This window comes from Pollicipes pollicipes, unplaced genomic scaffold, assembly GCF_011947565.3.
Source record: "Pollicipes pollicipes isolate AB1234 unplaced genomic scaffold, Ppol_2.1 Scaffold_6686;HRSCAF=7923_pilon_pilon_pilon, whole genome shotgun sequence".
Classification (NCBI taxonomy): domain Eukaryota; kingdom Metazoa; phylum Arthropoda; class Thecostraca; order Pollicipedomorpha; family Pollicipedidae; genus Pollicipes; species Pollicipes pollicipes.
In genome coordinates this window covers 18,081,913-18,099,476 of record NW_023596921.1, presented here as the reverse complement: position 1 = coordinate 18,099,476, position 17,564 = coordinate 18,081,913, and the positions used below count along the sequence as shown (strand labels likewise).

General features: G+C 49.6%; 1 protein-coding gene across 1 annotated transcript in view; it reads right to left on the bottom strand.

Moving 5' to 3' along the window:
• Positions 1-17,564, bottom strand: part of LOC119107988 (metabotropic glutamate receptor 2) — a gene marked incomplete at its 5' end in the record, with an annotated part of 107,041 nt that overhangs the window by 35,180 nt on the left and 54,297 nt on the right. The window contains 2 exons of the mRNA XM_037231576.1: positions 2,585-2,754; positions 10,119-10,298. Of these exons, the coding sequence (XP_037087471.1) occupies positions 2,585-2,754; positions 10,119-10,298 (350 nt within the window). The remainder of the gene's footprint in view (positions 1-2,584; positions 2,755-10,118; positions 10,299-17,564) is intronic.

Below are 17,564 nucleotides of genomic sequence, written 5' to 3'. Positions count from 1 at the left end.
GGGGGGCAACTGACCGAGGGCAGTGGTAGCCGACGGCAAACGAGAGCAGGGCTCAGTTAAGGAATATCCAAAGAAGGGTCTCCATCCCGTTACTTGGTTTTACACTTTTTTACCACTTTTTACTGGTTTTATGGTTTTTCACGTGGCTTTTGGCAGGCAGCATCGAAAGCTTCTAATCTGTTTCCGCCTAAAATGCTGCGACGAATCTTATCTCCTAAAAAACAGCCGGTGAAAGCTAGCGCATGAAAACTGGCGCACTATGAGCCAATGATTCGAATTCAAAATTCTGACCAGCCTGTATCCAGGTTGCATTGGGACACCCACCCAGTGAAGGCAGATAACCCGGACCCCCCCCCCCCCTCCTCCAAAAACCCAGAATGCCTACCCTCTAGGGAGATTTCGCCTCCCCAGGGAAAACGATGTTGAAATTGGACGAATATTTTAATAAGCTGGATAGTCTTATTTGCTGAATGGTATAGATGAGTCGAACAGGCAACATTGCGCTACAATGGAAAAAGCTGTAAATGTACATGTAGCAATCATGACGCTTACTACTTCTTCGAACTGCTGTGTAAATTAATAGCGAAAGATGTCCCACATCTCTACCCTGCCGCCCGGTGAACAGGCTTGCCTTTTCCAGAAAAAAGATCCTTGGTGTACTCTGATCCCTCCCCCTCTTGTGAAATGTTCTGGGCCTATGGGTACATAAATAACCCTGTCCCTTTTTAAAACGTTCTGCGCTATTGAGTGCATCAATACCGCTGCCCCTTTTTGAGACGTTCCGCGGCAAGAGTACACGCACGTGTATTGCTACATCATGAGCAAGTTTTGTGGGAGGTATCGAGCTGAAGCCTTTTTGCCAGACTAAAACAGGTTTAAAGTGCCATATTCTTCAGCTCTGTCCATTTCAAAAGTGCTTGGGCAAATTTCCATTGCTCGGCCCGCTCGCTTTGTTAAGTGTGTGGGGCATGCCCACCAGTCAATCCGTTCTTTGACCGTCAATACACGACACTTTCATTACTCGTAGTTTTGATGTCATTCAAATTAAAATGAATCACATTAACTTACATATAAACCAACGAGCCATAAAAACGATGCTGAACAGGCGCCAGAATGTTCCTGTGTGAAAGCGAACCCTCTCCGAACACCGCGGATAATTTACTGCCGCTGGAAATGAGCCGCCCCAACCAACTCCAGCCAATGTCCACTCATTTTCGCCGCGCTTTAAGTGCATGCAAATTTGCCCGTTATCGCAAAGCGGCCTTATTAAGCACGACCGACGCCCCGGGGGTTCAGTTCATCTCCCGGAGCGAAATGGCGCGCCGTCCGGACTGACGGCGGTCGGCAGGCGACGACGGCGGCGGCAGCGGTCGTCGCCGCCGCCCATTCGGCCGGTCGCGGTCCCGACGGACCTCCTTTGCGGTCCGCCGGCCGTCCCGCGACGCAGGCGGTCGGGAATGACCGCGAGTGTTCCGCGAACGCGCTCTTCCGGCCGGCCGGAACGAGCCACTGAGGGCGCTGCCACCGCCCGGCGACGGCGGCGGCGCGCGGCCAGGTGCCCCTCGCCCCCACGATGACGTTCGGAATGCATGACCCCGCGGCGCCGATGAGCTCCGGCGAAGGAGATAGGCCCCGCCACTGGCCGCGGGCGCGGTGAGGCCACCGGAGGTGGTCCGATGCGGGAGCGCGGCCGCTCGCAGGCGCCATTCGGCATCGGGTGGCGGGCGTGATTGCGCTGTAGGAGTCAGGGACCGTTCGCCTGTCCTGCGCAACCGTCCCGCTCTGACTGATGCTGCCCGCAGGGAGGAACAGGGTCGCGCGCGGCCATGGCTGTGGTGCCGTGTCTGCTCACCCTCCCCCCTGGCCGCTTTAATTGCACCGCTGGGCTTGCAGTGCTGTACCTGGATGACCCCGCTGACTTATGGTGTGTACAAATTGCTCTACCAAAGATCACAAGCTGCCGAGGAATAAATCATCGTCCAATTTAAGCACACAGCTGATATGCTTAACGCGAATCTACTTAAGCTTGTGAGTACTATCCCGCCTCAGGGGTGGACTTGTCTTAGGACTCCCATTCTCATGTCTTAGGACTCCCATTCTCATGTCTTAGGACTCCCATTCTCCTCGGTCTGAACAAGACCGTCGATTGACTATGATCGCGCCAGTTCAGCGGCGCAACTAGGCTCTATAACACCTGACACTGCTCTCGTCAGCTAGGCTGGTGACGTGCGCGGTCCTCACACGAGCTGGACACGTCACCACGTCACACGTCACACGTCACATGTCACATGTCACCTCATTACACACACACACGTCACACGTCACCACGTCACACGTCACATGTCACCACGTCACATATCACCTCATTACACACACACGTCACACGTCATGCGTCACATGCCACCACACGTTAATCGTCGTGTGACGTGTGATGTCACACACACACACACACACACACACACACACACACACACACACACACACACACACACGTTATCACATCACCACGTCACTCGACACACACCACATGTCACACGTCACAAGTCACACGCAGAGGCGACCACCCACCGCCAAGAGATCTGACCTGATGTTGTCCTCGTCGACGAACATGATGACACCGCGCGCGCTAGGACGGGTGGCCAGGTGGGCGATGGTGCTGTCGAAGTCGACCTCGCGCGAGTTCCTGGCGATCTTCTCCGTCACGGCCACGCAGATGCCCTCCTCGGCCGCAAGTCGAGTGAACGAAGATATGCCCTGTCCGAGGGAGGCTCCGTTAGAACCGCCGCGCTGGTGAAAGACGAGGGAGGGTTTCTGTGAGGACAGATCGGTTTCTTAGAAGTTTGTCTCAAAAGGCCATGGCGGTAAACCAATAGGGAACTTGCGAGGCCCACCATGAGTTTGTTGAAATCGTGGCGGCAAAGATTTGGCGCCCATGGACACCAACAAAATCAATCCCATGCGCCGAAGCTCAATAGTCTACCGGACAAATGTTTTGGCGGCTCATGGATAAGACAAAACTTCATTTTGCCGAAGAAGGATGCTTTTAGTGGTTGCGATGAGCAAGGAATGCGACGTAATATGTGGGCAAAAGTCATAACTTAAAGAGAGAATCAGGCGCAAACATCACCCAGCCCAGTCCTGTAGACACTGAGCCCGGCCCAGTCTTGTAGACACTGAGCTCGGCCCTGTCCTTTAAACACTGAGCCCAGCCCACTCCTGGAGACACTGAGCCCGGCCCAGTCTTGTAAACACTGAGCTCGGCCCTGTCCTGTAGACACTGAGCCCGCTCCAGTCTTGTAGACACTGAGCCCGCTCCAGTCTTGTAGACACTGAACCCGGCCCAATCCTGATGACACTGAGCCCGGCCCAATCCTGATGTCACTGAACTCAGCCCAGCCCTGTAGACACTGAGCCCGGCCCAGTCCTGTAAACACTGAGCCCGGACCAGTCCCCTAGACACTGAGCCCGGCGCAGCCCAAGCCAGTTCACTGCGCTTAGCTGTTAGCCGGTCACTAGGGGCAGATCCAGGTTTTCGTCAAGGAAGGGCGACGCTTCACTGTGGTGCATTCTGAAACTTGGTGCCCCATAATTCCCTCACAAAAAGTGGCCGGATTTCCGCCACTTTACTTTCAGATTTGTATCCCCTAACCAGGAACCTATCTCGGCGCATCCTGGTAGGCTAGACGACGTAGACAGATATGTACATGGCGAAGGTCTATTTTTCTCCAGAGACGGACGGATACTACCGTTCTGAGCTAAGAGTTTCGGAGAAAATGCAGCGCAGCGAGTTAAAGTTGACTGCTAAATGCCACCACAGTCATGCTGGACAATGCGACTCGAATATTAAGTTACAACGTCGGTAACAAATCATTGTTAACTTACTCACGACGGGAGCTTGTTCAGGAAGGAAGTTCGATGTGTAAGCCGCTGCCTTTACAGTGAATGGTTGAATGCGAAAGCAGTAACTCGTGCAGGAAGTGCCTTGCCTAAATCGTAAAACCTCTAGTGACATCGCGTGATACGAATGCTGAAATGTTGGCGAAAGTAGCACAAAGTGTCGAAGCCGGTGACATTCGTGGACATTTGCTTTGGCGGTGAAACGTAGAACCAGCTCATTGCAATATGATCATAAATGCTCTTGTCTTGCCTTCGAACGCCACAATGCGTCGGACTATAATATGCTACTTTCCGCGGGGAATCTATCAAGAAAAGGCTGCGGGCCTCGACGTAGCATGCTGGTACTTGGAGTCACTTCCAAATAAGGGTTTTGGTGCCCCCTGAAATGCAGGTTTTTGATGTCCCTTCGCCGTAAACATCGATCCCGTATTTTGCCAGTGTGGGAGGTACACTATTGCCGTACCCCCCTCAGAGTGGAAGTTTTGGACCCTGTGTGGTGCCGTCTGAAACTGGGCAATTCCTGAAAATAAGCGTTATGCTGCCCCGCATTGTAGGCTTTGGTCCCCCTTTGCCATGTGGTCCGACCTAGGATTTTGTCGAGGGACTCGACACGCCATTGTGTGGCACTGAAGTTTCGTGCCTATCTAAAATGAGGATTTGGCTCGCTTCTGGCATCTGTCGAATTTGTTGCTTTTTGAAAAAAGGTCATGTGGTTTCGAAATGACAGGTTTAGTACCTCTTGACCACAATATTTTGGTGCCGCTTCGGGACACCAAAACATTATTTGGGCCCAAGAACGAGGAATGACACCATGCCCCCCCCCCCCCTTCCCCTGGACCCGCTCCCGTCAATCATGTCCTCTGAACGATATTTTATCTAATCTGATCAACACGCCAGTACAAGGTATCAAACATCAGCCAATAATTTACCGAGTTCGAACGTCTTGGTTATCATTTTGTTACATGGCCTGCCATGCCATGAGCTATGCTTAGAAAGAAACAAAGCAGGACAAACACAATTCTTCAGAAAAGTTTCAACTCTTGTCATTAGCAAACTAACTCGCGGAAAACAAAAGAAGCATTCGAACAATTTGTACGCAGTTTCAGCAAAAGCATGCGGGCGAAATGACATCATTATGTTGTCAGAAGAAATGGAGAAATGTCTACAGGTCACCTATTTTCCACATGAGAACGCCACTTTATACCACTCGTTTTAGAACTGTATTATCACCGCAGATTATGCTTCTTAAATGTGATATGTGAGTTGAGTTATTCCTTGTTCTCGATACCTTTACTCGTTGTTTGACTCATTTTGCCTGTCTTCCTGATCTAGACCAAACTCCCCTTGGAATTCTAGTATCAGGCTGTTCCTTTCAGTCATATTTTCTTGACTAATCTCACTACAGTTTCGTATGCTCTCACAGAGACCAGTTCATGTGGTTGAATGTTACCGACCCAACGGAAGGTTTCATCACGCACAGGAATTATGCTATTGACAGAATGGTATAAAAAACGTTCTACAGCAGACGCTCCGAACGAGTACATGCCTAGCTCGGGCACCCAACAGGCACCGACTGGCATTGCCATTGACTACCCTTACCACACGGGAGGGCAATGCGGTGGGCCAGAGGCCAGCCGCAGCAGTGGCCAGAGGCCAGCAGTGGGCCAGCCATTTCATGCACGCGCGGCCCGATATGAGAACGTTCACTGCGTGAATGATAGGGGCATATATTAAAAGGGAGGTTCCACATTTGAATATGTTAAATCAAGCATCAGGCATAATGAAATAAGGTCGCTTATAATTATTGGTATGCTTTTAAGAGGAAAAATCTAGACAACACAATGTCTGTGTTTAGTAAATATGTTCCTCAATATGTCACTGTTTGATGTTGTCATGCTACCTTGCACTATATTGATCGAAAGCCAATTGATGGTCGTTGGCACATTCGAATGGCGTTTTTATGACGTCATGAATGCCAAGCTGACTTTGCAATACCCTCCCAGAAATACTCCCCCCATTTGCATGGGTCTGCAGCTCAAAAGCTAGGCTGGTTCAGGTCTTAAGAGGGGCAGGGCTGTGAACTGCACAGCAAGGTTGTCAAGATGGCTCTTTCAGTTCAAAACTCCATACAAATAAGGAGCACTCCCTTTAAGCTGTAGGTCTCCCTCAATGACCGCCCTCGTTTCTCTTCGTAACACGGGGAGCGTCTCACACAGGAAGCGTCTCACAAAATGCTGCTCCCAAGGAAAGCAGCCTGTGTGTCTTTTTAGTGTACTTAACACATTGAGCCGGTCTTGCTGCTGCGTTATTTCCTTCACTCCTTCACTTTAACTTATCCAGAAATTGTGTGTTACGCTCACAACGCCTCATCCAAGAGACCAGTCTTACAAGGAATTGTCCCATGCATCTATGACAGATGCCATTAGGCGGCCCCGCCCAGAACAGGGGCACTAGATGCTTGAAAACATTAAGTGTGACATAGTGGCAAATCATGCAGACGTACAGATGGATAGCGTTGCATTTGCAAACCACTGCACATGTGTTGGGGTGCCAATGCTGACCCGGTTCCAGGACCTCGCCTAAAATCTTCTCGGAGGGACGCGCTCATATGTGAGCATGGCAAAGCTGTGCAAAAGTTGGATATCTTTTCGGGGGAGAAATTGGAGCCAACCATGTTGAAACTGGTCCGATCTGATTTTATTTTGAGGACGCTGGATGGAAACAATTTTTCAGACGTCGGATCACTCATTGACACGGGACGTTAGGTGACATAGGTTGATAACGCCCCATGGGAGACTTGTCCCAGGTTGAGTGCCGTCAGCATAGAACAGGGGACAACCATAATGAAGTAAAAGGGTAGACCATTGATGAAGAGAAGAGGAGGAAAGGTCGGATGATGGGGCCCTTGGCGACAGCGCGGGCTAGTGGGAGGAGTGGATCGGGGCCTCACGCTGCCATCTGCTCCCGGCTACAAACATAGATGTGAAGCCAGTCTGAGCACACGTCATGCCTTTCAGCTTGTCCAGGAGGACGCCGTGATCGACGCTGTCAGAAGCTTTGCTTAAATTGAGCGTCGTCGGTGGCGCAGTGCGGCCTTCGTCAGTGGTCTTGGAGATTCACTCGGCAGCGTTGGTCCGACCGAGACTTGTCGGTGAGCGTATTGATACTGCGTTGCTAACAAGACATGACAGAATGATGGTGGTGCGTGCAGAATCCGTTATTTAATTCGACCTCAGCCCACGGGTATCACCTTAGTACCACCTACAGCCCAAGCCCGTCCAGACGCGGTACATTTTGCAGCGATGAAGGCTCCCTATTAACACACACTCGGGTGGAGGTCAAATTGACCCCTTGAAGGTTTTTCCAGAATTGTTTCCAAACGGCGTGGCGCATCCGCGCGACAATTTGCATAGCTATAAACAATTGAATAGCAAATCGTTTGGCATCACACATTTAGATGTATCTTGTAAGGTTGCTGACCTATGGCAGGTCAAATCAGGCCATGGTTTCAACGAAGGTAATTTCTAGGGAATCCTTCAATCTGATCCAACAACAGAGTGTTAGACGAAGCCATACATCTCTGAGATACTTTCTTAGGCAACGCAACAGTTGAATGAGTGTATTACATTGACCTAAGGTCAGGTATGAAGGTCATACCAAGGACAAAATCAACCTGTTTTGTTACTTTAGGGCTTGCTGTATTGGATAGTTTCTGGTGCTCATTTCGAGTCTATTGATAGCAAGAACCACATTATACATCATCCATGGACTCCTTAGAGGTCAGAATAGGTCACTGATCTAAAATGGCCCAGGTCAGCATTTGGTTTTAGGAACATACTGCCTAGCGTAATCTTTGTTGCTTAGTCAAATGCAAAACTCAAAGCAATCTTGTATTATTTTGGTCACCTTAACCTTCAAAAGGTCAAACAAGGTCACTGACGTTAAATGAGCGTGTGACCCTTTGCTTAAAAAACGGTTATCTAGGTTCTGGGGGCACTTTGGAGACCAACCTGAAACGTGACCTTGTTTGACCTTTTTGGCCAGAAGCTCATGACCTAGAAATCTGAAACTTTGGCCTAAGTGAGTTCACGCACAGGCCAAGACACCCTGTAAATTTGGTGTTTCTAGCTTTCTTAGTTCACGAGATCGTAGGGGGGTCAAATTGGCCCCCCTCCCACCCGAGCAAAGGGTATCTAGCCGGCCACCCGGGCGCGTGTTAACCAGTTCATGGCTAAACCCACGGTCCATGGATGCAGCCAGGGAGACTACGACAGACTTCGCCAGAGAAGTGAACGGTGAGACGCGCTGCCACGAAGGTTCATATCAACCTTGCCATGCTGGTGATAGGTGACTAGTTTGCCAAGAACACTCTGAGAAAGATCAGGAACCTGGTTAACGGTGAAGGCGTAACGTTTAACAGCGTCCGTTTCTGTTACGGAAACTGGTCAAGGTTCTCAAAAGAACACTAGATTACGTAAGTTTTTAAGTGCATTTGCGAGGAGCATTATGCGCATAGATAAGACAGTAGTGATAGCCTTATTCCTCGGAGAAAAACCGGGAGAGTGGGGATGCAACAGCATGCCTTTATCTAAACGATGAGCATGAAGCTTTTCGGTTCTGTCAAGGCATGTTGCCGGCACATCAATGCATCTATATCTCCATTCTTCTGGTTCTTCCGGGGAATAAGACTTTTACTACTGTCTTATCTCTGAACCCTGGATTGGTGCCGGACGGGATCCACCACCAGCCTCCGGTTACGATCATCATATCGGCGATCAATGGAATATCCCGCCTGAAAATCTCCTCAAAAGACCATCAGATTGATGACCATCGACATCACTTAGCGGATAGCTCGTGCCGGCGGATCACAGCGCACTGAGCTGCGTCGCATTCGGTCAGGTGCATGGTCGACCGGCCACCCGCCGCGGCGGACGCGCCGGCCGGGGAGCTCGGCCCAGCGCCGGCCAGGGAACTCGGCCCAGCGCCGGCCGGGGAGCTCGGCCCAGCGCCGGCCGGGGAGCTCGGCCCAGCGCCGGCCGGGGAGCTCGGCCCAGCGCCGGCCGGGGAGCTCGGCCCAGCGCCGGCAGGGAGCTCGGCCCAGCGCCGGCCGGGGAGCTCGGCCCAGCGCCGGCCGGGGAGCTCGATCCAGCGCCGCCATCCTGATAAGCGAGGAGGCCGCGTGCCGAATAGCTTCCGCCAAGCTGCCACCGTCAGCGAACAGCTCGGCGCTAATAGCGGCTCACCGGTGTTTCTGGCAAGTATTAAGCTGAAGCGCGGCATATTCTAGGTAGCGTGGTGCTTCCGCGTTCTACTTGCCAATCACATTTGCAGTAAATATAACCAGTGATTGGTTGGTGGCAGCGTCCGTGCATGTCGCCTACAAGAAGTAATGATATTTTGATCTTCCCATGCTCAATAAATTGTACCTTGTCAATTGTATGAAGCGAGCCTGCCTGCATGATTAGTAACTCGTCCCGAATTGGTTGATGGGCCCCTTGTGTCTTTACCAAGGCAACACCCAATCGTGTGAGACAAGGACTGTAGCTGATTTTCTTTTAGTGCGGAGCATCTTGCCATCAAACACTCTCTCCACGTTTCTTTCAGCTAGCACCATCGATCCTTTGACTGTTCGTTAACATGAGGGACTCCTGTGTGGAACGCGCTTCGCCGAGAAGAAACGAGTCGAAAAAGAACTAGAAGTGCGATCTATCTGTGACAAAAGCAGACTCATTCAGATATTCGGCGCGTGGTTTCAAGTTGGTATGGCAATGACAATCACGTATACAGGAAGCGCCAGCCTATGTCGAAAGGTGAAACAAATTTAGAAACTGATCGTATGGAACGGACAGAGTGTAGAGCAAAATAACCATAGCCTTTGTTCCGCAACCCGTACTCCAAAGCATTTAATCTGCATCATTTTTACCCACCCTTCGCGTTTTATCGTTTTTTTCATCCTAATCCTTATCATATTCTTCTCACTGTCCTCTCCATCTCAGTACTCCCACAGACCCCACCTTCTCGCCGGTCATCTCCAATATCCACCTACAGCCCCCTTACCTTCTCGCTGTTGTCCAAGCAGTCTCCTAACGTTCTCGCCGTTAGTCTGTCCCTCGCCATCTTCTCGGAGTCCTGAAATTTCTCGTCGCCGCACAGTCTTCCTCACCTTCCCATCTCAGGCTACTTCGCCATCTTCACCTTCTCGCCGCTGCCCCAGTGCTCACCTTCTCGCCGTAGTCGCCCTCCACGGCCACCGTGCTGACGTACTCCCAGCCGAGCGCGCGCACCACGTGCACCATGGCCTGCGCCTGCAGCAGGTCGGGCGGCACGACGCGCGAGAAGTACTCGAAGCGGGTCTTGTCCGACAGCTCGGTGCTGGTCGACGCATAGCTGATCTGCGGGATCTGCAAACGCGGGCACGACTCTGGTCAAGTGGAAGCGCCGCAGGCTGCTCGCCTGTCCGGGGAACACGCGGGTTTTGCCGTGCTGAGATTGAGAGATGGGTTTTCTATTGGGGCAATGCCAATCTCAGCGAGTTCAGTGCGAAAATAAGAAAGTTTGTGAAGAAGGTTTTGCAGGCTGAAATATTATGTTCGTGCGAGGGTGGTTGTTGTGCACAGCTTCTCCAGCTTTGATGACCAGAATGCCCTGGCCGTTTCGCAGGTTTCAAATTGTCTGCACTATCTGTCGAACAAAATCACCAGCTGTAAAGCGGCCAGGAAATTCTGGTTCACCGAAGTCGGAGTAACGGAATAAAAGCCTGATTCACACGAACCATAAAGGGGTTGAGACGATAATGGCCTTACCAGTTAAGCACTCTATAAGGTACCATACGTTATTTCTGATATTGACAACGAAGGCATATGGGTGAAACATCACTTGTCCAGTGCGCAATGCTACCAGTAACAGTTTGTTCAAGAAGCCCTAACGGTAGCCCGGGTCATGGGCTAAAGCCATTGGTAAAGGCACAACATGTGTAAATTACATTCTTGTATAAGCTCAACCAAAATGTGTGGGCATCGAGGTCCACTTCACGGAAAAGTACAGAATCACGAAGAACTAGAAATAGACGAAGGCAGACACACATGTTGCAACACTTCTGTTCTTGACGTCTGCCTACAGGTTCCTGAAACGACCAAACTGTCCCCGCCCCGAACTTTTAAGCCAGAACCAGCAGACTCGTGCGTGGTTTTTAATCTGAGGACATTTATAATGCGACCTTTCCGAAATATAATACGAGGACCATAGGATGAGGTGTGGCAGGTGTGACTGCACCAACTGTAACGAAAATGAGTATAATGTTAACGCCTTTCGTTTTAATGACGCCCATTTCCGCAGATTTACAAACCGACGTTTCTCGACATTTTCCAGCCGAAGCCATGCGCAACGCCCGAATTTTTCAAGCACTGTCTGGGATTTATTCTTTCGAGTCAAGTGGAGTCGAATCGTGGCGGACCGAGTCAAGTGCACGAGAGGCTGTTCCAGCGCAGATCTACGCCTTCAGCAGACTTGAACCGACAAAGCGTCACCGGCGAGAGACAGTGATAGGGCCGTGTGCCGCCGCCTCCCTCCCACCCGCGGTGCTCGGCGCCCGCCCGCAGTCGCTCGGGTTGACCGAGTATCACTCAGGCCGGCCGGCGGCTGATGCTGCCAGCCGAGGCGTCCGGCATTGATCACACCGCCGCCGCCGCCGCCGCCGCCGCACGGTCAGTGAGCGCCTCCGAAGCGGCGCTGCCAGCTGGACATGGTGCCGGCACATTAGGAGATGGGGCTTCCGACCGCGGCGCGCGGAGACCGCCGGACATCGCTCTGCCGGCGGAGATCGATGACGCGCCCGCCACAGCCCCAGCAACTTTCGGCACATCTGGGGCATCACCGAGATGTCCCGAACCGTTCGCAGCGTACGACGCGCGGGCATCAGGCCCAGTCGGTACGTGACGTTGATTCATGAATGCTCTGCGATCGGCAGTGACAAATATGGTTACGTTCGCTCAGTGCGCTCGAATGTAATTGCGTCGTTACATGGATTGAGCCTAGCTAACAGTCAAGTTAAGTTTCGTTTGAGCAGGGCGGGAAGTTGTCATTCTAAAAGCTGTCATTCCGTCACCAAAGCTGTCATTTTCCTCAGGCTACTTTCTCGGATGGCATGGGCCTGGCGATATGGCCCAAAGTGCTGCTTACTTTAGAGTATACCTAAAGGCATTACCAAGCTCGAAAGTACAGCTGAACCCGCGAAAGCACAGCAGTTTGAAATTTTTGTTGAGTGCAAATGGCAAACGCTTGCAAATAGACAGCTCAATACAAATAAAAAGTCCAGATTTTTATGAAAATATAATGTGATTTTATGCATTTGTATGTATTTATCAAACGACTATTTCAAGACCTCAATCCTTTTTAGGACACGAACACGAACTCTACACGAACAACCGTCGGAGCGCCGGCCAGCCCAGATGAGCATCAACACGAAAAGCATGCGGCGCGTGTGGCGTTGTTAGATGTGCTTTTACATGTGCCATTTAAGTTTCGGGTCAGTTCACGCCCAATTTCAACATTCGCCATCGTCGACCACAGCATGAGGTGTCGCGATAGCCTCTGAGCGGCTCCATTGCTATACCGGAGTTCCGGAAACGTCGACCGGGACCCGTCCGGCAGGGGTCCCCCCGTCACCCGACTGCTGGCTGATTGTCACGCCGCCATCGTCGAGAGGGTCCCTTCCTGCATGCGGTTTCTACAGTGCAACTGCAGCTTACACCCTTTATTGCGGCTGCTTTGACAATTTGTGCAGCCCGATGCCAGTTTGGGATTTCCTGCCAGATTGAGCACTCTAGGCAGCTTTACCAACTTAGGAGGAGCTTCGTAACATTTATGACGGAGTGGAGACCAGATCTTCCGCTGACATACAGCTGGTGTCATCTTTTTGCGATTTCCTTCGTCGAGCCTTGAACTCCTTGGATAACACTTAAAGAAACCGATACCGATCTTAGGCGGGCCACATTCGGCCAAACGTGTGCAAAGTTCCACTCAGTGCTTATTGGCATGCCGAGTTCTGAAAAATCGTTTTTCATTCAAACAAGTCCTCCGAATCGCCCGTACCATCCAACCTGATGTAATGAGTGATTTGATTTAATGACGGGACTTTAATTTGACGATGACTTTACTTGGGAATACAGTTGTGTAGTGGTAGATAACAATGCGATCATGTGTGCCGTAATACAGCGGTGAAAATAAGTCGTTTCACCGACGAACTTTGGAACAGCCTAAGTTGTCACCTAGAGCTAAGTCTATCAGAAACGCAATAAACCTATGAAAGCGATAAACCACATAAAGCAAAAACAAATGAAATGCGGTGAATCATAAACATAATAAACATTTTCGTTCTGTAACGTTCATTTGCGCCAAAGCACCACTTGCTGGATATGCCAAAAGCCCCGGTGGTTAAGGATACATGAATCTGAATAGTCTGAATACATGAGTGGTCGGCGTGGCTGGCTTAAGGCTGGTTAACACATCGGTTCGGTTCAAACCTAAGGTGTGGCATGTACGGGGAGAGCAAGAATATGTATGGTCAGCGTCCGCATCACAACCGTAAATGGAAAATAAGAAACCCCATGCAACATCTCACGGCATCCTGGGGTAATGCCCGTGTTGGAAAAAGAACTCTTGCAGGCTTTAATCCACCCAAAATAACACCCTCCATCGCTTTGCTGTCGGTTGTACCCTCTTTTCAATATTATTTATTGTGTTACCCTAAATTGAGAATTGCTATGGCCTATATGTCCATACGTACTGCACGATCATGGTCTATTACTATAGCTATGGTGTCTGAAATAAGATATCATAGCTTTCCATAGTGCCCAAAATTAAGATTCCTAGCATTTACAACCCGCCGCTGGGAAACTCTTGCTTTTTAATCCAGAAAATTCAAACAGGAATCCAACACTGAATAGTTTTTTCTTGGCATGAGTTACATGGATGACGGGTCAATGTCATGTTTTTTTCACCCCTCCCGTTATATAAAAAGGACATTAGCTCCCTAGATTACGACTTAAGCGTGAAACAGGGTACAAGCATGTCAAACATCGGACCGGTGTCAGAGGTAAAAAATGACATACGCCAGACCGGTGTCAGAAGGGCCATCAGACCTTCTTATGCAGCCAAGGTTAACCTAGATATCTGCTCTAAGCAAAAGGTAAAGGTGTTCATTACAGGTCGGTGACCTCCTTTGGCCTTCTAAGGGCCACGCTGATCAAAAACCTACGAATTTTCAAGTCAAATAAACCTCAAGTATCACGCTGCACAGCATGTTCCTTAAAAGACAAAAAGTTGATCGGGATCCTTTTAGGTCGGTGATCCCCTCTCACCTTCATTAAGTATCAATATGTCTGTTGATAACCCCGTGATAGCAAATCAAACATAAGAATAAAAGCTACACCATAAAACAAATTCTACAGAAAATAAAGCTGCTTAGTTTTGGCTTCGTTTTGATATCCATATTTTCCCCAAAGTCGATGTACTTAATTGTTATCCATATCATCTTGTATAATTGTTTCAAAAAGCTATGTCAAAGATGTGTGGCTGCGTTTAACACTCCGTGGTCGTATCAGAACGAACAAGTCCCTAGGAATTACCTTCACTGGTAGCCATGACCTGACTATGACCTACCATAGGTCAATGACCTTCCGAAGTATATGTAATTTTATGCCAGAAGGCAGGCTATTCAATTGCCCACAGCTATACGAAATTTCAGTGGCTACCTCGCGCCGTTGGCAAGTTATTCTGGAAAAACATCGAGGGAGCAAGTCAAATTGACCCCCAACCCGAGCGCGTGTTAAAACGGGATGTCGTTGGCTTCTTCTTATATCATCGAACACCCCAGTCCGTTTCACACCACTAGCTCAGTTGGTTGCTAAACGTACGTTACTCTTTTGGGGGTGTTACGTTTAACACAGCGTAGTCAGTCCAGAGCGCGATTTCGTCTGGTGTAACTAGTGTGTTGCGAGGCGGAGGAAGTTTGAAAAATAGCAAACAATTCGAAATATGATTTATGGATGGCCTCTTCAAATCAAAACTTCCGAGACCGATTTGCAGAACAGCATATCTATCATGATAGATATATCACATCATCATATGATCATATATATATATATATATATATATATATATATATATATATATATGCCATCATATAATCATAATATCATAATCTTCATAGGTCTAACCATCTTGAAACGAGAATTGTTCTCATTTTCCGCTTGTCAAAAGATGTTCTAAAGTAGGCTTATGGTAATCAGGGTGTAGGTCACCGCGTCATCATGAAAACAAACCGTGATGGTGCGCTACGCTCCTGTTCCTCCACGTACGACCTCCAACACCTGCTCCTAATTTGTCCATTTGCCAACCAGTAAGCTGCCGAAAAATTACCTCGAGTTGGAACACCGGTGGCCGATGAAAACCGCCTGCTCGACCGAGCTGGTACATCGAGTGGAGATGGCGCGACGGCGAGCTCCAAGACGCTGGGCTCTCGCGAAGGAAGCGGTGTCAGCAAGTTCGGCACGCGTCTTCAACCCGGTCGAGTGTCGCTCCGGTCGCGGATAAAAGTGTGAGCGCGGAAATATTCCTCCTGCGTCGATGAGCCGTAATCAGACTGGAATACCCGGGAATGGGAAACCAATCGGGGGGAAACCGCGGAATTTTCAGCTCGAGGGATCTTCTGGATGTCATTGTGGAGTCCGTTCGGTGACGACCCAAGATCACAGGAAAATGGGAAGGTCATCTTGAAAGAGTGGAAAATTGAGCCCCGGATCCGCGGTCATGGGCCCCAGTAAATGAAACGTTTTTTCAGCATGTTGGTGCTGCATGCATTTGAAATTGAAATTCGAACTGCTTCAACACAAGATCGGGCGAGGGCACCAGCCACAATATTCCCTCTTTCGTCGCGCGCTTCAAAGCTTGGCTGGCGTCGATTTCGGCTGATGATCACGCTGTCGTTTTTCGCGCGGCTCGCTCTTGTTGGGGCCGTGTTGACCGAGAGTTTCATCAGCAGACAATTTCCTGCTAGGATCCGATCCCTAGCGCTGTCAACAGCCGATGCCCATTGGCGGAATCGTCACTTCGGAGCTCTGGAAACGGCTGGTAAGAACGCGATGAGCATTTGTGGCTGACATAGGCCTTAGCTGTGACGTGGAATAACATAGCAGTTCTCAACTTAAAATGGAGTGTTCCACATTTATATGGGGTTTTGAACTAAGATAGCCATCTTGGAGACCTTTTAGTGCACTTCAAACTCCTGTCATTCTTAAGACTCAACTTCTCTAGTTTCTGAGTCTCTCGCCCGTAAAATGGGTGGAGTATTTCAAGACAGTATTCTCAGGTCACCTTGGCATTCATTGCGTCCTAATAACGTCATACAAACCCCGTCGTTTTATAAGCCATGCGGCCATCATGACCGAGAGAAGTGTAATGATCGATTCATGCAAATCTAGCGCTCGTGAGCACAATTCACAGGTATAATGGCCGTCCATTGGTCTCAATCAATGTTGTGCAAGGTACGATGGCGCTATCAAACAATGGCGTATCATAAAAAGGTATTTACTTAACAGATGATTGTGTTGTCTAGAGCAGTCTCTTCAACCTAAAAGTATACCAATGATTGTAAGTGAGCTTGCTTTACCATACTGATGCTTCCTTCAATATCTTTAAATGTGAAACATTCCACTTAAGGTAACAACGCTTTTCATATAAAAAAGTGTACAACTAATAGCAAAGCGGTGGATAGTGATTTGATGTGCATGGATAAAACCGTGCAAAAGCGCTCTCTCTCTCTCTCTCTCTCTCTCTCTCTCTCTCTCTCTCTCTCTCTCTCTCTCTCTCTCTCTCTCTCTCTCTCTCTCTCTCTCTCTCTCTCTCTCTCTCTCTCTCTCTCTCTCTCTCTCTCTCTCTCTCTTTCTCTCTCTCTCTTTCTCTCTCCCATACACACACTCTCTCTCTCCAGCATTGGTGTTGTCCCAGTATGTCGTGAGATAATGCATGGGGTTTGTTATATGCCATTTGTGGTTATTGGCCAAGCATGTTCTTACCTTTTTCCGTAAATGTGACGTCTTAGGTTCGAATTGAGCTGAAGTGCTCATTGGCCCAAGCTCGCTGCGCACTCATGCACTAGACGTACGCCCTACCCATCGGGATTTTTGGCATGGTCAGGAAATGAGTGGAAATGAAACTTCCGAAACGAAAATATTTATAATGGTTATGACATAGTGCGCTTTACTTATCTTAGCGTTGTGTGGTTTACCGCATTTGTAGTTATTTTGCAACGGATTCTGTTCGATTCACCTCGAGGTAACAGCTTAGACTGTTCCAAGTTCCGTTGCTGTACAGAATAAACCCTTTCATCCCCGACGCCGTCTTGCACAGTCGTAAGCCATCTTCAGTACATCTAAACTATGGCGAAGTTGCGCTTCTCGACGGTGATGATGGCTGACACAACAAGTGGATGCAATGCATCCTTGTACAAGCCTGTCAACATCAGACCCTGGAGTGGGCCAGAGTCGGTGCTGGGAGGCCACAGAACTGAGCAGTCGAGGCTCCCGTCCGCTCGAACCTATTGGCTCATACTTATCGGCCGTGTTGTGACGTGGTTATCATTCAGAGCTGACCCCGCATCCATGTCGATA